The sequence below is a fragment of the Saimiri boliviensis genome, chromosome 2 (assembly GCF_048565385.1).
Source record: "Saimiri boliviensis isolate mSaiBol1 chromosome 2, mSaiBol1.pri, whole genome shotgun sequence".
NCBI lineage: Eukaryota > Metazoa > Chordata > Mammalia > Primates > Cebidae > Saimiri > Saimiri boliviensis.
Genome location: NC_133450.1, coordinates 94,585,790 through 94,610,923, shown reverse-complemented (window position 1 = coordinate 94,610,923; position 25,134 = coordinate 94,585,790). Strand labels below are relative to the sequence as shown.

General features: G+C 45.0%; 1 protein-coding gene across 3 annotated transcripts in view; it reads left to right on the top strand.

Moving 5' to 3' along the window:
• Positions 1-25,134, top strand: part of SAMD4A (sterile alpha motif domain containing 4A) — a 234,920-nt gene that overhangs the window by 119,647 nt on the left and 90,139 nt on the right. For all 3 annotated transcript variants that reach the window (XM_039468731.2, XM_074393924.1, XM_074393923.1), the window contains exon 3: positions 22,761-23,279. In XM_039468731.2, coding sequence (XP_039324665.1) covers positions 22,761-23,279 — 519 coding nt within the window. The remainder of the gene's footprint in view (positions 1-22,760; positions 23,280-25,134) is intronic.

Below are 25,134 nucleotides of genomic sequence, written 5' to 3'. Positions count from 1 at the left end.
CCCTTGTGGATATGTTGAAAAATCTCACAGGCTTGTCCGAGGTGACTGCATTTTTCTTCATACAGAAATCTTTTCTTAGGCTGCATATAGTTGTAGATTAAGAACTATACACATGAAAATTAACAGTACTGGTTTTAATACAACTGCCAGATTTTCTATTTGAAAAAAAAATTACTGCTCAGAAAATAAAAATTATTAAAACAATGCATGGTGAATTGGGCCTTAATTGCCACTCATTTTTTAATGCATCTGCTGTGGAGTTGCTTGTTGCCAATATGGTGTAATTTTCAGGTCTGGTACTGAAAGACAGACTGCATACGTTTCTGGACTGTGAGTAGATAATGTTGAGGGTTGCAATGTGAGTATTGGGGCTAGCCTTTCCCTGTGTCATTCCTTTTTGATATGTTTGTTTCAAAAGAAAATCAATGAAATTTAAATTACTTGAATTTGGTCATATTTGTTAAATATCCTCTTCTGAAAAATTGAAAAGTGACTATTAGTTGAAACAAGATCAAGAAACTTCCAGCACATTCCTGTTGATAATGTTAAGGTTTTAAGAAAGCTTCAAGTAACCAGCATCACTGGTAGTTAATAAAGCAGTTTATATTTTTACTTTATTTTCTTCCGAAGCTTGTTGCCATGTAGAGTAAAAGAAACCTCATGTTGTTAATCTTTTCAGAGGACACTGCCAGTAAGAGTGTTGTTATTGTTAGATAATCATAATGGTATGTTCTGGAGTCTCTTCTCCCCTCGCCCGACACACCCAATTTACTCCCACCCTGCCAGCGGAGCCAGAGAGAAAAGAATAAAGCAGTATCTTATTTGCTTTCAGAATTTGATTCTGTATTGCTTTGGAGACATGCTGGGATTTGCTCTTAAACTATTATTAAATTTCTAATGTCTGTCAAGGTTTAGATTTTTTTGTAAGAGAACCAAGAACAGAAGTGAAACTGTCAGGCTTCACGGTGCAAACCTCTCTTCCAGCAAGCATCAGCTTAGCCTCAGCAGTGAGCTGGCGGGGGACCAGCTGTTGGGCTGGAAAGCTGGAGTTAGGCTGCAGAAAGACCCCCCCCCAATCCCCCAACCACCATGTGTCACTTCAGCACTAGGAGCCTCAGTTTCCTCACCACAGTCCCACTTGTCTTGCATTTGAGATGTGGTAATGTTTAGAAAGAGATTTTGCAAACTTTTTAGAAAAGTACTCCACAGAAGATAGATACTAACAAATCAGACACGAAAGCAGAGATTAAGTAGGTAAATAAGATTGTATATGTGTTTATTGATCATTATGCTCATGAGACACTGATTATTTTGCTTTATTTTTCTTTTTGGAGATGGAGACTTGCTCTGTCGCCCAGGCTGGAGTGCAATGGCTTGATCATAGCTCACAGCAGCCTCGAACTCCCTGGCTCAAGCAATTCTCCCACCTTGGCCTCCTGAGTAACTGGGACTACAGGCACGCACTACTATGCCTAGCTAATTTTTATTTATTTATTTATTTTATTTTATTTTATTTTATATTATTTTATTTTATTTTATTTATTTATTTTTTTTGAGACGGAGTTTCGCTCTTGTTACCCAGGCTGGAGTGCAATGGCACGATCTCGGCTCACCGCAACCTCTGCCTCCTGGGTTCAGGCAATTCTGCCTCAGCCTCCTGAGTAGCTGGGATTACAGGCACGTGCCACCATGCCCAGCTAATTTTTCGTATTTTTAGTAGAGACGGGGTTTCACCATGTTGACCAGGATGGTCTCGATCTCTCGACCTCGTGATCCACCCGCCTCGGCCTCCCAAAGTGCTGGGATTACAGGCTTGAGCCACCGCACCCGGCCGAATTTTTAATATTTTCTAGAGAGACAGGGTCTCCCTGTGTTGCCCAGGCTAGTCTCAAACTCCTGGGCTTAAGTGATTCTCCTACCTTGGCTTCCTAAAGTACTGGGATTACAGGTGGAAGCCACCACGCCCTGCCTTTTAGAAAACTTTTTTATTTTAATTAGTTTTTTGATAGAGCCCAAAATGAAAACTATGCAGGGAGATGAGTTTAGCAGGGCTTAAGTTTAAACAAAGTAAGAGTTGGAACTCTCCCAAAAGATAAGCAGCATAAGTAAGCTGTGACAGACCACTGCTTGGGAGGATGGAAAGATTTATGACTGCTGCAATATCCCACTTTAGAAGGAAATGCAGAGCCACTGAAGACAGACTACAAAATAATTATGCTATTATAACATGTAGTACATGGGACCAGGACTGGCCTTACAGAGTGTAAGGATGAATATTATGAACATGTGCCTGAGATGGGGATTTCATCAAAGCGGTGTGTGATTCAGGAATCTCTGGGTAAAGAAGAAGCCCCTGTTCTCATCCCACAATGTGACCTTTAATGTTTGGAGTTGTGGGGAGTCTGCTGTATTCTCAGAAGGATCTTGGGATATGAGTTTATAGGGCAAGAGTCCATAAGTCATATTCCCCGGACTCAAAAAGCAGCAGAAGTAGCCAGAGCTTGCTGGGTTCCATGTTGGCCTCCTGTCTCTACTGTTTCATTCCATTTTCACTCCTGTGTTGCCTTTCTCTCTTCCCCGAGCCGTGCCTATGTAGGAGGCGGTCACAGAATATTAAGGGGGTTACCTTGTGGCAGTTGAGCACTGGTACCAATGGTAGCCACGTGACAGACACACCACCCCATCTGGTTCCCAAACTCTCAGTCAGTGCCCCTCTTTGCATATATCCCATTGAAAACTCGTTTTGGGAATCTGACATTTCCCAGCGCCTAAAAACCCTGTTGATAATCATGCTTGCTGATCCTTGTCTATACTGTATTTGAAGCATTTCCTTAGGCATACATACCTCAGCTTCTTCCAAAAAGTATGTGAGAGGGGAGTTTCTGAGCACATAATCCCGTCTCCAAGGTGTTCTGCTCTGGATCTGCACTCTCACTATGGCTGTGTCCTCAAAACAGTAAAAAGATAACGCAATGGAAGATAAACATGTATCAAATTAAAGTGTAAAAGGAAGTAGAGGCCAAATTCCTACACTATCAACATAGGCCAGCTCTGTTTTTCAGGCATTCAGTGACTTATGCTTACGCAATGCTATATGTAGAGGCCTGCTGAAAGAAAGGAAATGAATGAACAAGGACAAACACTGGTTTTGGTGTTGCTGGTATCTGAATAACCAATCCTGTGTTCACTGCAGCCAGCATATTGTTCTCTCCCGTTGCTGGCTGCTGTGCAGTGCTTCCGTGACGTGCTGCTGGAGGGGGCCCTCCCTGGGAAGCTGTGTGCCCCAAGGGTGCCCCGCCTGGTTCTTGAGGGACAGAGTATATACTGGCACTCTGGGCTTCATGGGCTCAGGCTCCATTATCTACAAGTGTGCAGGATACCAAGGGAGGGCCGTCATCTCTCAGTCATCTCCTTCTCAGGTACCCCTGAAGGGTTCCTGAAGGGGACGGAATAGAGGGCGGCATTGGATCTCAGGATGATCCTTGTAGGGATGGCTGAAAATGCAGGTGTGAGCCACTGTGAGGCAGGATAGTGCCTGAGGCACAGGAGCATGCCAGGGTTAGTAAGAGTCGTGAATACTCTCGTTTCTGTCTCAGAGACCCAAGTGGATGGCAGTGATGCCTGGAGCCAAACAGAGTCACATAGGATTTCTTTCTTTCTTTCTTTCTTTCTTTCTTTCTTTCTTTCTTTCTTTCTTTTTTTTTTTTTTTTTTTTTTTTTTTGTGACAGAGCTTCGTTCTTGTTACCCAGGCTGGAGTGCAATGGCGCGATCTCGGATCACTGTGACCTCCGCCTCCTGGGTTCAGGCAATTCTCCTGCCTCAGCCTCCTGAGTAGCGGGGATTACAGGCATGCGCCACGATGCCCAGCTAATTTTTTGTATTTTTAGTAGAGACAGGGTTTCACCATGTTGACCAGGATGGTCTCGATCTCTTGACCTCGTGATCCACCCGCCTCGGCCTCCCAAAGTGCTGGGATTACAGGCGTGAGCCACTGCGCCCGGCCTCACATAGGATTTCTAAGATCATCACTAAAAGGGCTAGTTCCAACAAAGGTTGAGGAAGAATGCTGGTCATGCGATCAGGAGCCTAGAATGACCTTTTTTCTATCAGATCTATAACTATCCATGATACTTCATGGAGAATCAGTCCTGAGCTTGATACATTCCTACATCAGAACCTCCATACATACAAACTGATCCCCTTCCTGGGAGAGCTCTGCGTAGACTCTTCTGTCTCCATAGTTTGGATCAGAAGATGTAGATTCCTTTCTGAGGACCACCTGTCTCTTGAAGGAGGAGGAGAAGGTGTCATTTTAAATGGATTTTAAAGTGATCATTTGAGCCATTAAAAAATAATAAGTTTTTATTCTTCAAGGCAAAAGCCTTTTCCAAGCCAGATGACTAAAGTCTAAATTGCTGTCCACAGGAGAACGGGAGGCATGTTTCCAGATAGATCCAGGTGGGCACAGTCTTAGTGAGGGGTAGGTGTATGAGATCATCCGTATAGGATCCTGAAAACCAAAAGACTCACAGGAAAGGGAGTTTTCAAACCCCACCGTTTCAAACTCCCAGCAAAATATTGCCATAGAAAAGAGTTTTCCAAAGTCAACCCATTACTGGCTCAGATATTAATAGAAAATCAGGAGTCAAGAAGAGGAAGAAGGTAGAGATTTTAAAAACAGGCCTGGTTTTAATTTATTTGTGGTTATTCTAACTAGTAAGTGAAACACACTCCCACTCTGGAGCCCTGTCCGAGGCATAAATTGCTCACCCATCAGCAAGGAATTAATTTTTTTTCAAGGGTGCTACCTAAAAGACATTAGTTTAGCAAATTAACCGACATTCCTAGAAAAGCTGCATGCTCATGCCAATAAATATTTACTGAGTTAGTGACACCTCTAACAGCACCCCCAAATCACTGGGCCACTTCCAAAGGGGGAGCAGCTTACTTTCAGGAAATGGATTACTCACTTGTGGAATGAGACCAACACCCAGGCTACTCAGTTTCAACACACTTTAAAATGCAAAAGAGAACTTTCCTGCCTCAAGCTCTCAAACCTTTTCCAGATGGACTGAGGCGGGTGAACCCATTGTGATGCCCAACAGGGCTGGCTTAGGCTGGGCCTGCACACATCTAGCTGCGCATCCCATCCCTGCCCTGCACACCACACCATGAAGTGGGTTACAGATCTGTGATGGGTTGCTGATAAGAGGCATCCCCGAGGGCCTGCCCTGTTTCCATTGGCCAGACACCCCCGAGAAACAGGAAAGCTATGGAAAGGGTGAAATGTGTTCAACTGAGTGCTGCCCCCTCCCCTCGAGGCTGTTGCCAATTTCACTTCTCAGCTGTAGCTGCCCACAGTTGTCTGGGAATGGAGCAACATCAGGGTAGCAGGGGGGGGCCCCGCATGCTTTTTATTCCAGACCTGGGCATTTGCCCTGGTAGCCAGAGCAGTCAGGCTGCAGGTCTGCTCTGTGCCACATTTGACTTGGGGGTTAAGCTGGGTGCCTCAGGGCAGGACCTGGGAGGAGAAGCTGAGTGCAATCCACCATTCAGTTCTGGGTACCAGGTTTTCAAAGAGGCATGAATGGTGGCCAGGAAGCTGCAGGGGCCTGGAAATCATACCACCCAAAGATTATTAGAAAAAGCTTGGGACTGTTAGCCTAAAAAGGATTTAGATGAATGGCTTTCTTCCCCTAGAGGGAAAGTAGATTGCCTTTTTGTATTTGTTTTTATCATGGTAAAATATACATAACATAAAATCTGCCATTTTAATCATTTTTAACTATACAGTTCTGTGGCATTAATTACATTCACAATGTTGTGTGACCATCACAGCTATCCGCTTCTAGAACTTTATCATCATTCCAAATAGGATGTTATTAAACAATAACTCCCTCTTCTTCCTGCCTCCCAGCTCCTGGCAGCCACCATTCTGCTTTCTGACTACTTGAGGGACCTCATACAAGTGGAATCATACAGTATTTGTCCTTTTGTGTCTAGCTTAATTAACTTAGCACAGTGTCCTTGAGGTCCATCTATGTTATAGCATGTGTCAGAATTTCCTTCCTTGTTAAGGCTGAAGAGGATTCCATTGGGTGTATATTCCACGTGTTGTTTACCTATTCAGACTGTTGTTGGATGTTTGGGTTGCTTCCACCTTATGACTTGTGAAGAATGCTATTATGAACATTGGTGTGCTAGTACTTGTTCGCAGATTTTTTTTCTTTGTGGTTTCAGAAAAACTGATCTTAGCCAAATGGTTAGAAGTTGCAGAGAAGCTGATTGTGCCTTCAGTAACCCCAGCTCTCTTCAATGGTGGAAAGTTGGAAAGGCTCCCCATGGTTGGCAGTTGTGTGTGGTGAGAACACTTAAAACCAGAGCAGGGCCGGGTGCGGTGGCTCAAGCCTGTAATCCCAACACTTTGGGAGGCCGAGGCGGGTGGATCACAAGGTCGAGAGATCAAGACCAACCTGGTCAACATGGTGAAACCCCATCTCTACTAAAAATACAAAAAATTAGCTGGGCATGGTGGCGCATGCCTATAATCCCAGCTACTCAGGAGGCTGAGGCAGGAGAATTGCCTGAACCCAGGAGGCAGAGGTTGCGGTGATCCGAGATCGCGCCATTGCACTCCAGCCTGGGTAACAAGAGCGAAACTCCGTCTCAAAAAAAAAAAAACAGAGCAGGCAGAACAAAGAAATCTCTGAGGTCCCTTCCATCTCCAGAATTCTATGATTTTTCAGGCAGATTGAGGTATGCATCCTAAGGGTAACACCTGGAGAAAAAGAAAGTGGTGAGAGATCAGCTTCAGTTTCCTGAGGGAGAAAAGATGGAAGTAGGGTAATAGATTATCTACCAGTCAGGAGAGGTTACTTGCTAAACTATCTCCAGCCTGGGCTTGAGATCAGATACTGATGCTGCTGTGAAGCTCATACAAAGATCCTACGTAGTCTCAGGGAGATATTCCAGAGCTCCAGAGAAAGCTTTCTTGTACTCTGGCTTCCTGGGGGGAGGCGGGTGAATCCAGTTTTCTCAGCACAAATCCCTCGTGTCTGCCTGGAAGGAAGGGATGCCCCTTAGGGGACCTGAGCCCTGTGTCCGTGCAGGTTACACTGAATGCAGGTGAGGGGTGGGTGAAGACAAGCTTGCTGGGTTGGGAAGTTTCAGGAGTGAATGTCGGCTGAGGTGGGAATGCCCTGGCTCCCAACAAAATTAACTTCATTCTGCTACAGTTGGGGGTTTTCTTATCATTAGTTGGGAAGGCCTAGCCAGAGAATTCCAGTATTCCAGAGCAAGTTTAATTGTGGGTGATTTCATTCTGCCCTTTTTATGTCGAAGCCAGGGGCTTGCGTCATGTAACAGTGAATTCAGGGAGATTTTTATTTGCATGTGAATCATAGCTTTTCCAGCTGAATGTCACTTACTTGGAATTTTTGTCTGATTTTGTTTTTGTTTTTGTCTCTTGGTGTTTTTCCATCGGGCTCTTTGGCTAACCAGAAAAAAAAAAAAAAATAGAGGAAGGGCTCAATCTGACTGAAACAGGGTTTGAGTTGGCAACTCAAAGGGAGAGTATTATGAATGTGAAAAAAAAGAAAACGGATGCTTTATTTTGCTTTGAGGGAGGGACCAAAGCCAAGTCAAATTGAGAGCTCTAATTTGGGAATAGTGTTATTACAGGTCATTGAGAGTTGGTTACGCGCTAAATTGGGAGGCCAGTCACATGAGGAGGCAGCAGAGGCAGATCACGTGGGGGATGGTTGGGGCCCTTTTACAATGAAATTTCGTTTTATTTACTACACAGTTGAAATGTATTTATGTCATTTTGAGAAACTAAGTCACCTTATTGGCTGGGAGTTGCTCCCTGCCCTGGCCCATCAGTTGTTTGATAAATGAGCCAGTTCTTCCAGTCCTAGTGCTTTCAGGGATTTGATTTTGGCAGTGGGATCTGTGCAGTGATTCGTGGAGCTGGCCCTGTGATAGGGGTTATACATCTGCCCTTCTTCACCTGTCTGACTCCAAGGGGCTTGCTCCCTTCTTCTCCAAAGGCTCTATCCATTTTAGGCCTCAAGGACATTCAGCTAACTTCTCACATTATGTAAAGAAGTGATGACCTTTGTTTTTTTAGATTATCTTCCATTTTCTCAGCACTGTTCTGCTTAATGTCATCTTGCAAAATAAGTACAAGAAAAGATGCATCCTGCCCCTCCACAGGCAGTTACGGACCAAGTATTTCTTCCTTCCTCCAAACTGCAGACTTTGGATGTTCTCAGCATCTTGGGGAGGACCAGGAAGGGGCCGGTGTGTGGTCAGCTGCTGATTTCCCTTGAAAAATCAAAGTTGGCTTTCTTGATCCCTGATGAGTTAGCTGTGTTTGAGATAAAAACAAAACAAAACAAAAGGCAGCCAAAAAAGAGTATCTAGAATTCAGTGAATTCATTCCCAGTGCAAACAAGTTGTGCTCATGCTCCTAAATGGGGTATGTTACTAAGCCGGTGACACAGAGTCTGCTGGTGCTGCTGAAGCATCTGGGCCGGCGATGCTTGTGATCGAGGTTAGGAATAGAAGGTGTGTGGAAACTTTCTATAAAAGGCAGCCAGGTCCCCTGGACACAAGGGGTCAGGAAGCTCCAGCACCATTCATGGTGGCACCAGGGCATTACTGCGTGATTGGGGGCAATCTGTGCCTTGGTGTCCCCTAAGTGCCGTATTGATTTGGGGAAAGGGTAAGGGCCTCAAGAAATGTTTTGGTTGTAAGGTGTTATCAGATAACTGGAGGGAATGTGATATCACAGGAGCTCAAATCAGGGCCACGTGTCCCTGAACGGAGCTGGGCTGCTGTCCTTTCTCAGGCATCGCCCTCTGTGGCTGATGCCTCTGACATCACAATACCCAGCCAGACACTCAATAGTGACGAGCTGTGCCCAGTAGACACCAGAGGAGGGAAGAAAAGGAGAAGGACAAAGTGGAGAGGGAAGAGATGGAGCAATCTCTTATGTGATCATTCCACCAACTCAAATTTTTCACCTAGCACCTGGTTCAACTGTAGTGTGCTCAGCTCCATATAACCTGGACAGCAGCTGTGCCCTCACCCCCAAACTCAGCGAAATATTACTGTCCCCTAATCCAGAGAATTTTGCTCCTGTTAACGCATGTCCTGTGGTTCATCGTCAGACCAGTGAGTTGATACCAAACTTCACCAGACGGCTCTCCGGAGCAACGGTTTAGAGGTAACGTACTGGCTCTGACGCCCAGGCTTCCACAGACTCATCTCAACTCTCCTCCTCTGAGCAGCACAGATCTCCGGGGATTGTGTGGGGGTGGTTTGTGAGGGTGTGAGCCTGTGGTAAAGATGCTTTAAAACTGAAATTCTCACCTTCGTTTGATTCATGAGCCAGCACAGGCTTGGCCAGACTTTGTTTATTCTTATGGCACTCTTTAAACCCAAATGGGCCAAATCGTGGCTTCCCTGTCTATCCTTAGATGCAGCGATTGCTGCTTTTAACTGGCTAGATTGCTATGAATAGAAAACTTGAGAGATCAGCCCTATCTTAGAAATATTATGACATTTTGCTTATTTATTGTTGACTTAAAAAAAATCCAACAACTTCCTCTAAAAATAGGTTCTTGCCACTCTTTGAACCGCTTCCTCCTGGCCCTTCTCCTGCTAAGAAATCATGTTTCCCACCTGATTTCACATCAGCCTTCCCAGATGCTCCAAATGCCATAAATTAGAGGGTATGCTTTTCTTGGGTTCTCAAACTTGACCCTGGATCAGAATCATCTGGGGGCTTGTTAAACACAGTTTCTGATTCAGTAGATCTAAAGAAGGGGTCCCAGAAGTTGTATTTCTAACAATTTTTCTGGCAGGCCCCTCCTCCACACTTTGCGAACCAGTGTCTTAGGGCTTTTGGGCGTCCCTCCCCTGCCCCATCCTGTAGGAGAGAGCCCCATGGAGAGTGATCCTGGTCCCTTAGATTGTTGGTGAACAACTAACAACTACATAATACTCACCATGGGCCAGATGATGGTCCCACGCTTTACAAAGATCAAATATTTCAGATACCGCCAATCTTAGGAGATAGCCCATTTTCCAGATGGAGGAACGGAAGCACAGAGTGGTTAAGTGAATTGCCCAAGTTCACACAGCTCACTCAGTGGAAGCCCAGACAGCATGACTAGCATCTGTGCGCTCATTCCCCACGCTGTATTGTCTTTCTGTTTTTCCCAAGTCACTTAGAGCACCTGATAGTCCTACAGTTCTTGGGAGTGAATACCTTAGAAAGGTGCCCGCAAGACAACTGAGCCCATCTTAGGTACTAACAACCAGCACCTTGGGCTCCGAGTCTCTGGGTGAATAGGCTACCCTCCCTGTGTCTGCATCTGAGTAGAGGCAAGAGGAGGGGGCTCTCAGCAGGGAGACATTGGGCATGTGACCTGGTGTAGGCCAAGGGAGGGGTGTTGATGGGAAGACGCTGGGGGCATCATCCGTGAAGAAAGGCCTGCCCTCCCCTTCTGCTGGAGCCTCCGTGTCCCCTCACCATTCTTGCCCTGGTCCAGAGATTTCTACTGTTGATACTTATCAGACAGACAGACAAAGCTGAGGAAGAACAGATGTCCCATGTCATCAGCCGTAAAGGAAATGTACTTGTATCTTTTTTTGACCAGCTGGGTCTGGCAAGGCTGTGTGATCAGCACTGACCTGGGCAAGGGAGTAGGTGACACGGAAGTGGAAGGACTGTCCCCACCCTCAAGGAGGGGTGAAGGGAGGGGCTGTCATATAGATGTGTAAGTCATTGAGCTCAGTTGTGAGAGAAAAGGCAGCGAGGGCCCGAGTGGTAAATGGCATTTGGGGAGGGAGGAAGATTCTTAAATGAGATCACAGATGATGATAGGGGCGGAGGGGGAGGGTTCAGATGTGTCCAGGACAGATTTACAGCAGGGAGTATTCCATGATAAATGATACTGATCTCTTTTGAGATTCAAACAGCCGGAGGTCACGTCTCCACTAGTATTGTGATAGTCGACTAAGCTTTTTTTTTACCTGCCAAATAATGTGTTGGGTGCTCTCTGGAGGGCCTAGGAGTACTTTAGAAGATGGATTCTACTCCTTAGTGTTGCCTGTTGGTTCTAGAAATGGAGCCCTCCTCCAGGTATTTATCCCGCTGGTGTGATTCTCCCCAAGTTCTCTGTGGTACAGACGTTTCTTTGGGCACAAAACTTTCCCTATGGTTATCTCTGATACCACAAATGCCATTTTAAAGGACAGAACCTAGCACCAAGCCATATACATTGATAGGAACCAAAGATGAGTATCTGATGGATTAATAAGCACAACCACCTCCAAAGGTGATGGCATGAAGCTAGATTAAGACAACACAGTAGGCCCATGCTGTCACTCCCAGCTCGGAACCCATGTGGCTAGAGGTTAGCTTTGTCTTTCTCCTCACTGGGCCATGTGCCTAGTGTAGAGCTGAGGGAGGGCAGACAATGGTTGGTTTCCAAACCCCCTGGAGGTAGGGGCCCCTTGCTGCCTCCTGCCTGCCTCCATTGAGTTTAGAAGGTTTGTTTCCAGGAAGGAGCTCCCTCTTCCTGCCAGCTTTGTCCTCTCTCCAGCTGCTCAGCCATGCGAGGTGAGCCTGCCTGCACTGGGCTATGTGGGTCTATAGACAAGGCTTGAACCTGTCCTTAACTCTGCCTCTGCGTCCGCTCCTCTTGGTCCTACCAGGCCTTTCTCCTCCCGCTTGCCTTCCCCTGCCTGAGCCCTCTCGCTGTTTTTTTTTTGTTTTTTTTTTTTTTCAGTGCCTGCCTTTGTTGTAGAATTCTGGATGGCGGCATGCTTGCAACCCGGGAAGGATGAGGCCCTTGTTCGGTAACATTATCCCTGTGAGGCCTGAGCTCTTGTCTCCTTCTGTAGCATCCCCACCGATTCGGCTAAAGCCAAGAGCCCTCATCTGATCAGTCCTCCTGGTTCTGATCCAGCCACTGAGCCCTATGTCTACTCAATTTCACGGCAGGATGCCCAGAAGGAGAGAAATGGCCTCAGCCATTCCCATTCCTATTTAGAGAACTGCCTTCTTCACCATCGTCCTTCCTTACGTTTTCTCCTTACCCACTGCCCAAGGACTTCAGCAATGAAAAAGTAGCTTCCCTTCTCAAAAAAAAAAAAAAATCTGAAAAATCTTACTCTGATGGCAACAGTAGACCTACTAACCTGAAGACGAGTTTGGCGCGCAAGTAACAGGTGAAAATTTGCTGCCTTTTACTGCTTACCATTGCAGAATTCCCAGCGTTGGCTGGCAGTGGAGGGGAGGCAGGAAGGGAGGTGTGCCTCTAGCTCCCTCTGCAGGGCGGTGCCGGGGGAGGACAGGAGAGCAGGACTGAGTATGTGCCAGGGTCACCGCCCTCTGTCCTTGTACAGTTAGCCAGGCCTTTCTTTCCAAAAAGAGTACCAGTTAAATTGTGACTGTGGACTCGATTATCTTGCCTACACAAAACTGTTTCTTCTCTCTCCCATTGAATGACTTGTGCTGTAAGTATTTCATATTTTATACCTCGATGAGTGATGCATACATTTCACTATCAACATTGCTAATGTGTATTTTGGGAATATCTACATGCTGTTTCTCGGTGACAGTGTTTACATGGTTACACACCACTCCACAGGGCTCTTAAATTCACATTTACACTTTGGATCCCAGCTCTTGAGTTGAGAAATGTTGTCTATAAGTTGTTGAACAACTTCATTATTTTAGAAAGCATGGGACCCAGTGACTTCTCAGTTCAGAGGTATGTAAAGACGTAGAATGGCTCTGTGGTGTCAGGGGTGGGACGTGTGCACTCCAGCCCGTCCCAGACTTCCTGAGGTGTATAAACTTGTTGTGTGGCATGGCTGTTGTTCGGTGTGCTCCACTGGATTAGGCATGAACTATTCTTTTGTGATTCGATCTGTTGATACTCCTCTCAAGATACTCCTCTGTTGACTGTTTGGACATTGCCAAGGGCGCTGACCTTGGAGTTGTTGGTTAAATATTCTTGTAATTAGGCTGCATGGACAATGGTGTGCTGATTTGGGGACTCAGAAGTCTATAGCCTTTTGTGGAACAAGGTCTAAACCTAAACATGAAAGTAGAAAACAGACTTTTCTCTGCAAGGTCGGCGTGAGGATCGCTAATTCATTATTTGAAGGTACTATTGGAGAGTCGCTCTGTGGTGGGCGGGGTTTTGGCAGTGGTGGTCTGGGAGTGTGAGGGCGGCGCTGAAGATTAGAGAGTGGGAAAGCTTCCTGTGTTTAGAACATTTACAGCCCCTCCTCTGAGGAGTTTTTGGTGTAAAAAAAAAACTAGTCAAGTGTGGTTTACAAGAATGTGTCTTGTGTTTGTCGAGTGAGGTAACATTTGTTTCACCTCTAATTTATATAACTCTTAGGAGACCCCTTCCTATGAGGTTTTATTAAAACATAATCACGTCGTGCCCCAAAAAAACAGACATGTAACAGTCTTAACCCTGTTGACACTGCTTTTCTTTCTTTCTTCAACAGATGTTTGCACGAGTTGTATTAAATACATTTCATTCTGCTGTCTCAGCCTCTCAACTCTTTTTCATGAAGATTACTTTAATTGGTGTCAGTTACAATCACAGAAAGCACTCATTTTGCTTTTGTTTTCTAGCAAAAAACAATGGGGAAATTTTCCATCTTAAACAGAATATTGAAAAGGGGGAGGTGGTAAAGTTTCTGAAAATTGAGGTAATCATTTTATTTCCCTCTTTTCCATGTTCCTGTTTTTATTTGATGGTAAAGCTAAAAACAATCAGAAAACAGCAGAGCTGAATGAGAAAGGGGTGACTGAACAGTTTGTGTGTGACAGTTGTACCTACTATTGTTCGTAGGTCATCCATTCTGTCTTAAGCCTTCATTTAAAGAAAACTTCTAGGAAATACTTAACATTTTAGAGAAATCCAAAAGGCTATTAAAACACTATCAAACAAAAGGACAGGGAACAATTTTATATAAGCTATTTTTAAAAAAAAAAAAAACATAATTAGGCTGGACGCAGTGGCTCATGCCTGTAATTCTTGCTTTGGGAGGCTGAGGCAGGAGGATCATTTGAGACCAACCTGGGCAACAAAGCAAGACTCCATCTCTACAGAAAATACAAAAATTAGCCAGGTGTGGCAGTGCATGCCGTGATCTGAACTACTCAGCATGCTGGGGTGGGAGGATGGCTTGAAGCTAAGAGATTGAGGTTGCAGTGAGCCGTGATTGTGCCACTGCTCTGCAGCCTGGGCAACAGAGCAAGACCCTGTCTCAAAAAACAAAAACAACTGTAATTAATAAGGAAATATTAATGCATGAAAAATGGAGACACCCTCATTACCCTCATGGAGCTTGCATTCTAATGGAGAGGGGCCAGAAATAAGCATACTGTATGGCAGGTCACATGGTGGTAAGCACTGTGGAAAAAGCAAAGCATGACCTGGGGGTAAGGGAGTGTAAGGTGAGAGAGTGGGGTGGGCAGTTTAAAATGGTGTGGACAGATAAGGTCTCACTAGGAAGGTGACATTTGAGCAAAGACAGAACTGAGAGGCTAAATACGGGTGTGGGGGAAAAGTGTTCCAGGCAGAGAAAACAGCAAGTGTGAAGGTTCTGAGGCAGGCACGCCGCTGACATGTTGAAGGAACGTCCCGGCAACCAGGATTGACTGAAATAAGAAAGGATTAGTAGTAAGGGTAGAAGCTGATTCATAGAGGGACTGTCAGGCCATCAGAAGGACTTTGGCTTTTACTCTGAGATGGGAAGCCGTTGACATGTTTGATCGGGGGAGTGACATGATCTACCTTCTAGTTTTCAAATATCCTTCTTTTAGAAATGATTATTATGGTCGATACTAGGCTACTGGGGAGGGTAGAGAGATGCCAAAACATGATGAGAGGTGGTCACATTCCAGATGTATTTTGAAGATTCAGCCCCTAGGAATTATGGAGAGGATAGACACAGGATATGAGAGAAGGGAGTCAAGGATACTCCAAGGTTTTGACCTGAGCAGTTGGAAAGATGGAAAGCCATCTGCTGAGATAGGAAAGAAGAACAAAGGAGCAGACGTGAGAGCGAGAGCACGAGTTGGGTTGTGGACATGTTGACTTTGAGATCATCTGAGTGCGCCTGTAGGGGATGCATTTGGAAAGTGAATCTGGGGCTCAGGGGAGATACCTGGGCTGGAAATACAAATGTGAGAGTTGTCTGCATACTCAGAGGCCAGGGGTCAGAACTGAGGCAGGTGGCTGGGGGAGCTGGCCTGGTTTTTGTGCCCTCGGGGAATGGGCAGCCTCAGACCTCCTGACTGGTTATGGCCAGGAGGAAGTCAGAACCCTGAAGGTGAATCCTAACCCTAACTTGAGTCCTTGGCTGAGATCTCAGGACTAGTTCCCAGCTGGCCTGGGTCCTGAAGGACTAAAGGAGGACTCTTGGAGCACCCAGCCACGCCGGTACCTGGGGAACAAGTAACTACAGATGGAAAGTCTTCATGGAAGAGATGACCAGATGTCTTCTCAGGAGAGGTTAAAGGGCTCATTGGAAGTATGTGGCGGGGGGGGGCGCGTGGTAGAGGTGCCTGACTCTTGCCTTTTGAGTATGGTCAGGTGCCTTTGAATGACCGGCACCTGATGACCTTCCTGCTGTTGAGAAAGACTAGAATGGTCATAGTGGTCGATAGAGTCCGCTTTGTAGATCTCTGCCTTTTCTAGTGAATCCAAGAGGCAGGAGTATTTTGAAGTGACTTTTACCAAGTAACCAAAGGCTCTCTGTATTATTTAACTTGCTGTGTAACAAACTACCCAAAAACTTAATGACTTAAGACAACAACAGGCCGGGCACGATGGCTCACGCCTATAATCCCAGCACTTTGGGAGGCCGAGGCGGATGGATCACGATGTCAGGAGATCGAGACCATCCTGGTCAACGTGGTGAAACCCCGTCTCTACTAAAAATACAAAAAAAGTTAGCTGGGCATGGTCGCACACGCCTGTAGTCCCAGCTACTCGGGAGGCTGAGGCAGGAGAATTGCTTGAACCCGGGAGGCGGAGGTTGCGGTGAGCCGAGATCATGCCATTGCACTCCAGCCTGGGTAACAAGAGTGAAACTCCGTCTAAAAAAAACAAAAAAAAGATAACATCAAACATTTATCTCAGTTTTCTGAGGGTCAGCAATTTAGGACAGTCTGGCTGGGTAGGTCTGGCTCAAGGTCTCCAACAAAGCTGCAGTCAACACATAAACTAGACCTGGAGGTGCCACTTCCAAGCTCACTCACGTGGCTGACAAGTTGGTTCTGGCTGTTAGCAGGAGGCCTGAACTCTTTCCCATACAGGTCTCTCTCTGGGATACCTGAGCATCTTTATAATTGGTGTGACTGGCTTCCCCCAGAACAAGTCAACCAAGACAGCAAGGGAGAAGCTGCAATGCTTTTTATGACCTAATGTCACGACGCCTCCACTGCACTCTCTTGGTCACATAGACCAGCTCTTATTCAGTGTGGGAGGAAAGCATATAGGTGAATACCAATAGTCTAGGATCAACGGAGGCCACTTTGGAAGCCAGCAGTCACCTTCTGTCTTGTCAATTCTTTGTACCTGTTCAAAGCACCACTTCCAGCCATAAGGGCTCATAACTCCAGACTGGGTTCCCCATCACATCTGGTCTAATCCATACCAGTAGCAGGCCTCCCACCAAAGTATGAGGATTCTTCTCTGGTCACTTCTAGCTCAACAGGGTACCTTGGGAGACAAATTCAACTGCAGGTGCCAACACAAGAATCCCACCATTTGCCACATTGGTATTTGCCATTTTTTTCTCTCATTTTTCAGGTGCCCTGGCTCAGCTCACATCCCTACCAAATAGATACATGGTGTGTGCTGTTACCCACTTTTAAGTTGTGCAGTTGCACTGTATTTAAGAAGCCTTTAGTACATGATGCGTCTAGGATTGACTTTGTAACTTCTTCCAGAGAGCCTTTGACCATGTAAAACCCACCAGTATTCCTGCCTTTTAGCACATTTATTTCACCAGTACTTCTTGTGGGTGTGCATTTAATTTCTAGCCATTTCTTGCATGAGCAAATTGCCTAAATGTGCTTGTGAGAAACCCTTTTATGGTAAACGTTATTAAACTGAAAACAAGGGTATAATAAAATAGCAATTTAAGAGTAATTTACTAACAACTAGAGCCTTTAAACATTGACATACCATTGTGTAGTAATAATACCAAACTTGGTATTTAAATACACTCTTTGTCACTCCAAGAATCATTGGGACAGTTTCCTAATCCTCATGGTCTTTAATTATAGCCCTTTTATTATTTTTTTACTACTCCTATGTCACTGGTTTACAAATTATAAATCATTAACTTTTATCCACATAAAACATCCAGCAAACTATTACATCTCTGCTCCTTATACAGAGAAATAACAAAGAAAATTCTCCACAAATATAGTAGTTGTGAGCTGATTTCATCAAACCTTGAAGTTCTTGCACTTCAGTTTCCACCGTGTCCTGAATCAAGTGACATTGGGATGAGTCATTGTAGAGCCTGGATCTCAGAAGTGATCAATTAATTGAAAATTCTGAGGATTCCTGCATCTTCCCCAGGGAGGAGAACGTGTTAAATACAAATCTCAGCAAAGATTCTTTGCTGTCTAGAAGGTAATGTGGATGCCACAAAGGCCAGTGGGCAGCTGGACAGGACCTAGCCAGTGTGACCAAGTCCCTGCATGTAGGGTCTGGCTTCCATTTGAAGGTGGAGATGTCCATGCTTGTCAGCATGCTGGGGATGCTCTCATGAGAGACTGACTCATGCTAACTAGAAAGCGGGGAGGTAGACACTGCAATGCTGGCTTGTTAATTTGCCACGAGGAACCATCATCAGAGAGACCAGACGTACTCAAAGTCCACATAATCAGCAGACATTCTCCCTGTCGGCAGACCTCTACAGGAAGCCAAATCATAATCAGGAACTATACATTAAGTTGCCCTGAAAAATCATCACAGATTTTGCAAATACCTCAGGTCTCTATGATCAGTTCATTCTCTCCCTGAAAGTACCTGGGGAGCTAAATCATGGTCCAAAGGTTGTTTGGTGAGTGGATAATCAGGACAGGGGAGGCAGAGGGAGGGGAATGTTTAATGGCAACAGGAACTTCATGGGTCCATGCCAGAATGGGAACAGCTTTGCCAGAAAGGCTGATCTACTCAAAACCAAGTGGCTGAAACTTCCTTTTACCTAGAAGGGCAGTTGGATAGTGTATTAATTAACTCAGCAGCTTAAAATAATAAACACGTTACAACAGTTTCTATGGATCAGAAATATGAGAGATTCTGGCTTAGGATTCCTCAAAATGGTATCTGGGCTGCACTCATTCAAAGGCTTAGCTGGGCTAGGAGATCTGCTTCCAAGATGGTTCCCTCATATGGCTGGCAACTTGATGTTGGGTGTTGGCACAAGGCCTCAGTTCCTCACCACAAGGACCTCCCCATTGGGTTGCTTGCGTAATGTCACAGCCTGGCAGCCGGCTTTCCCCAGAGTAAGTACTTGAAGACAGCAAGGTGAGGCTGCAGTGCCTTTTATAACCTAATCCGTGAAGTCACATGCCGCCATTTCCCCTGCATTCTACTTACTGCATGTGACTCACTGAGTCCAACCTGCACTGAACAGGAAGGGAATTAGGCCCCACCTTTCAAAGAGAGGTGTGTCAAATAAATAGTTAACATATTTTAAACTGCAATAGGCATCACTTCCATTGTCTCTGTAACTCCTTTTTATTATACTTCTGCTGCTCACCAACTCCTCTGATAACTCATGGCCTCTATTAATACATTTATATGATGTTTGTAACTATTCCATACTTACATGCATGTTATGTCTAATTCTATATCATATATAATTATAGAACATCTAATTATATTATAAATATCGACATATTTGGTCTCTGGCCAGGCTTTTGTAGCAGGATAGCCATTATGTATCTCATATTGAATTTGCCCACCTCATTTCTGCCACTTCACTAGCAGGGGGCCGGGGACAAGTAATTGCCCCGTCTGTGCCCCTGTGCCTTCATCTGTAAAAGAAGGCTAGTAATAGGACCTACCTCATAAGCTTCTTGGGAGGATTAAGTGAGTAATTAAATGCACAGGGCTTAGAAGAGTGCCTGGCACTTCGAAAACATTCAATACTGTTGGCTCTCAGCGGTGGCAGCTGGAGTGGTAACAGAAATAGTTTGATCCAGTAGGTGTAGTTAGCCCTCAGAGAGCAATCCGATTTCCATGTTCCCAGTGGTAGTAAACAAAAGCCATGCTTGCCTTCCTGGTCCCCCCATCCAAGGGACCGGAGCCAGTGGCCTCTCATTTTCCTTCCTCTTCGCTCTGCTTGTTCCTCCTCTGAATCCCAGGTTAATCTGTGGCAGAGAGCAGTTATGTGGAGATAGCATGTTTAGTTTGTACTCTGACTCCTATTTACATTTGGTTTTTGTTGCTGATTTTTTTTTTTTTTTTTTTTTTTTTAAGGCTGACCTTTTGTGGAAGGGTACAATATCCGAACAGGGAAATGACATAGCAGTAAGCTAGGGAGTTCCTCAGCCTCATGAATTTTTTCTTAGAAGTCATTCCCAATTTTATCTTTAAATGTACATTTTCACGGGTGTACACTAGCCACCTCTGATTACGGTAGGCTTACAACATAGCCCCTTTTTCCGCTTGACCCCTTTTGCTTCTTTCCAACACCTCTTGGGCTTAATGAATAGAGTTTATCTTCATGCTAAGCACATTCATCATCTAAAACATGCCTGGTATTTGCTGAAGATTAATTGATGAGAAAATTAGAATTGGAATTTTCTTCGCCTCTCAGCGATACTTTAAAAGGGAGGCTATACCTAGTGGAATGTGTGAGACTTCTTCTGTCAGGTGGCAATTAGCTAAATATAGAGTCGGGGAGCTGGGAGGGACCTGCTGAGGTCATCTGTGCCCTCCCGCCCGCCTTCTCCAGCTGAATGTCTCCAGCCCTGTGCTCACCAGCTCAGTAGCCACTAGCCACATAAAGCTTCTCAGCTCTTCAGCTGTGGCTGGTCCAAGTTGAGACGTGCTGTCCGTGACAAAACACACTGACATTTTAAGGCTTGTAAAAGACTTTTAAGACTGAATTCTGAAAAAATGGCTCATTAATAATTTTATGAAATTAATAACTGATAATGAAGTGACAATATTTTGATATCGCTAAAATTCACATCACCTATTTGTCCCTTCTTTAATATGGCTACTAGAAAGTTTAAAATACCCTTTGTGGCTTATGTTTTATGACTGTTGGACAGTTCTACTCAAGATTATTTCACTCTGTTGTTCAGACCCCCAGGGCAGAGATTCTAAAGCCTTCCTTGGTTACTCTGAGTCTTTGATTATTCTGGCAGTTCTGTTCTCCCCGTCCTGTCTCAGTGTCTCCTGCTTCAGTTTGGAGACTGCTACTCCAAGTGGTTAACTCTTTGACATCTCCTTATGAAATCCCTACTTGAAGTGAGTCAGGCATCTCTTCATATTGTTTTAAGCACAGTAAACCCATTTTCTCTTCACCCTTTCACTTTCTACCTCCTTGATCATTTTTAATGACTTCTCTTGGGTCATCTCTGGTTTCTCTGTATTATTTTTTAAAACTTGGTATCCGAAACCATTGACACTGCTCTAACATGAGGCCAACTATGCAGAGACAAGCAGAAGGAATTACCTCCATCATCAAGTACTTGACCAGCCCTTTTGCTACTTTGCATTATTTAATCTGACAGCACATGGAGGGGCAGATGCTGTCTGTATCACTCTTCATAAGGTGGTTGGGGCTCAGAGAAGTTAAATAACTTACCAAGCTTCTACCACAAATTAAGTGGCAGATCTGGGGTTTGTGCCCAACTTTGCCTGACTCCAAAGCTCATGCTCTTTCATTATACACCATGCCTCATTTTTTTGCTGGTATTTTTCTTAAAATATTCTTTCCTGTGGTCTTGACAGGCATTGCAGTACAGGCTGATGCATTTGTAGTTTATGGTCAACAGTGATCATTGGGCTTGTTTTTGTTATGTTTGCACCTAGCTAGTGTTGCTAAGCCCTTCAACTAAATTCCAGAAACCCCTTCCAGCCCTCCAGATATGCCATAAAAGCCAGCAGGACTGCCCAGCCCTCGCCCTTGTAGGGTCATCCATGGGCCAGTGTTGAGATCTCCATGTGTCAGGAATGACTTCTCTGAAAATGAGCTTGCTTTCCTCTGGCCCAGAGCCTGTGAATAACTGTCAGTCCCAAGGCAAGCTATTTCTCAAAGGTTAATCAAGGCAAAGTGCATTGTTCGCATTTTGAGTGAGAGGGGACAGAAAGGATCCTTCTGAGTGTGTTAAAAGCAGATCTTCCTGTAGCTTGAAACTTGAGGACATTATGCTTAGTGAAGTAAGGCGGTCACAAAAGGACAAATACTGATGATTCTACTTCTCTGTGGTACCTAGAGTAATTAGAGTTTCAGCTTGAGAAGATGAAAGGGTTCTAGAGAAGAGCGGTAGTGATAGTTGCACACCACTGTGAATGGTGTATATTCTTTTTCTTTTTCTTCTCTTTTCTTTTTCTTTTTTTCTTTTTTCTTTTCTTTTTTTTTTTTTTTTTTTTTGAGACCGGGTCTCCCTTTGTCACCCAAGCCAGAGTACAGTGGTGCAATAGCAGCTTACTGCAGCCTCGACCTTCCAGGCTCAAGCAATCCTCCCACCTCAGCCTCCTTAATAGCTGGATCTACAGGCATACACCATCACATGTGGCTTTTTTTTTTTTTTTTTTTTTTTTTTTTTTTTTGTAGAGATGAGGTCTCATTATGTTTCCCAAGCTGGTCTCTAACTCCTGGGCTCAAGCAGCCCTCCTGCCTCGGCCTCCCAAAATGCTGGGATTACAAGTGTAACCAACCACCTCCAGCCTGTGAATGTTCCTAATACCATTGAATATATGCTCAAATAGGATTAAAGTGGTCAGTGTTGTGTGTATTTTACCCAATAAAAACAAACTGATCTTACATAAAGAAAAACAGTGATTAGAGGTGCCCCAGGAGCCAAGTCTTGGGTCCATTGCTTATTCTAGCTTTGATCGCACAGTTGTTCTGAGTTAGCTTCTCATGAGAAAGGTCCAGGCTTACCACACAGAGATGAGGGGAGCTCTTTTATTCCCTGACAAATTTCTCCGTCTAAGAAGTTGTTCCAATTTCACACAAATGCCTTTGCCAGGATTAAAACCACGTTCAACAGATATCTGGGGGAGACGTCCGGGGGAGGGGAAGCAGCCTTACCCCCAGGACTCTGGAATGGGACCTTTATTCATATTTGCTTTTTCATGGAGAGCTTCTTAGTCTTAGGCCCCTGTCTATCGGGGACAGGCTAGACCTTTCTCAGAAAGAAAACAGAGCTGTAAATTCTATTTGATCGTGCCCAGGTAGTTGTAGCTTTTTTTGGAAACATGAATGAGAATTTGATTGAGTTCGATTGAGTACCCAAGTATCTAAGAATGATTGATCTGTGTTTCATTGGAGTCCCTGGCCCCTGAAAATCTGGGGTCAGTTAACCAATCTGATTCACAAGGCTTTTTTGAGAAAATATAGCTGGGGTGTATAGATTGGGACCCTAATCCATAAAAATTCTCTTTAGAGTATCTGTTTAGAGTCATTGTGGGTGGATTTGCTTATTTGCCCTGTCTATTTTCCTTTTCAGGAATCATTAACCAATGGCAACAGGAATCCAAGGATAAAGTGATTTCCCTCCTGTTAACTCATCTGCCTTTGCTGAAGCCAGGAAACCTCGACGCAAAAGTAGAATATATGAAACTGCTGCCCAAAATCCTGGCTCACTCTATTGAACACAACCAGCACATTGAGGAGAGCAGGCAGCTGCTGTCCTATGCTTTGATACACCCGGCCACTTCTTTGGAAGACCGCAGTGCTTTAGCCATGTGGCTGAATCACCTGGAGGACCGCACGTCGACCAGCTTTGGTGGCCAGAACCGAGGCCGCTCAGACTCTGTGGATTACGGACAGACACACTACTATCACCAAAGACAGAACTCCGATGAGAAGCTCAACGGGTGGCAGAACTCTCGGGATTCCGGGATTTGCATCAATGCCTCCAACTGGCAGGACAAAAGCATGGGGTGTGAGAATGGCCATGTGCCCCTCTACTCCTCCTCATCTGTCCCCACCACAATCAATACAATTGGAACCAGCACAAGTACAAGTAAGTTCCAGCCCTTTAACGTAGTCTGGTTTGGCGATTTGCTGTGTTTGTGGCATGTCCCGCTGACAATGTCTGCTCCGTGCACCCCGTGACCCTGGGAGAGAAGGGCTGATGGGAATTGGCTGTGGGAAAGGGCCTTTGGACCCCATATTTGTTGCTGTTTGACTGCAAAGATGAAAAATACTGGGAAGGTAAAAGTGATTAATGGTCCAAACTTGGGTTCCAAACAGACCAAAAATAAATACAGAATAAATGAAAGAAGGAAACCTCCCGTTTCCACAAACAGAAATGCCTTTCACCCATGTCTTTCACCCTGGGGTTTTGGATTTGCCGAGACACTGAGTTACCGTGTGATTCTCTAAACCTAATTCTAACCCATGGTTAACCAGCCAGCCTCATGGGCTTTGTGCTTTTTCTTTACTCCCCTCCCCCCCCTTTTTCTTTCTTTCTTTCTCTCTCTCTTTTTTTTCCCTTCAATTTCACCCTGGAATGTTTCCTCCCTTTGCATTTTCTGGTTTTAATTCCCAGTTGTCGGGGTACTTTGTTCCTGACCAGTGGGAGCAGGTTTGCTAACTGAGAATGCTGCTGTGTGCCGTGGCCTGGCGAGAGTGCCGTGGACTTAACCTTGCTCCGTCCAACGCTTTAGGAGAGGTGGGTCAGGAACTGCTTAGTGGGCAGGGAGAGCGGAGGACAGCCCTCTGCTCTTTTGACCACTAAAGCAAAGTACTGCGCCCACAGCTGGGCAGTGAGGCTGGGAGTCCTCTCTGTGTGTCCCCACTGAAGCCAAGCAAAGTAACGAACACACCATTGGTGCCTATATAAAGTCGCGGTGTGGAAGTGCACCCCATCTTCAAACAGTTTTCCTTAATGCTAGTTTGCACCTATCCATGAATGCAGTGGCAGTGCCAACATAACTTTCTTGAAGGAGTGAGTGCTTTTGCAGTTAGACCTGATGTGCCTGTCTTCATGCAGGAACCCCCAGGTAAAAGATATAAGAGGATTAGTAATTGGGGTCCCAGCACAGAGGCTCAGGCCTGTATTCACAGCACTTTGGAAGGCCTAGGCTAGTGGACCACTTGAGGTCAGGAGTTTGAGACCAGCCTGGCCAACATGGCGAAACCCCATCTCTACCAGAAAATACAAAAATTAGCCAGACTTGATGGTGTATGCCTGTAATCTCAGCTACTCAGGAGGCTGAGGTGAAAGAATCGCTTATACCCAGAAGGCAGATGTTGCAGTGAGATGAGATCGTGCCACTGCACTCCAGCCTGGGTATAAGCGATTCTTTCACCTCAGCCTCCTGAGTAGCTGAGATTACAGGCATACACCACCAAGTCTGGCTAATTTTTTTTTGCTTTTACATTTAGATATGGGTCACTTGCACATTTGGGAATTAGGTGATTATTGCATCTTAATTTATTATATAAGAGGTTCTGATGACAGTCAGTATCTCTCACAGACTATAATCCAGCAGGAGCGGTTCACTGGTCTCTGTGTGACAGGGAGTGATGGCTGGGACTTCTAAAGCAGACACATGCAGCCAGCTGACAGACTCTTGGCCTGAGTTTCCTGCATCAGCAACAGAATCTAGTAATTGTTACAAAACTCTTTAATAGCTGGGAGAGATGCAAGCTCTAGGCTACCTACCCTCTTATAACTTGGTCTTTTGTATTTTAAGGGATTGAGTTTTATGTCATTTGTCTTGAAGTTAGTCTTGGGTCATTATATATTTCTACCTACTGGTTTATACATCCAGGATCTGGTCTTGACAAGATTAGTGCATTTAAGATGGTTATCAGATTGCAGTCAACAAGTAGCCACCTAGCCAACCCTACAGAGAGTAGAAAATTTGTAG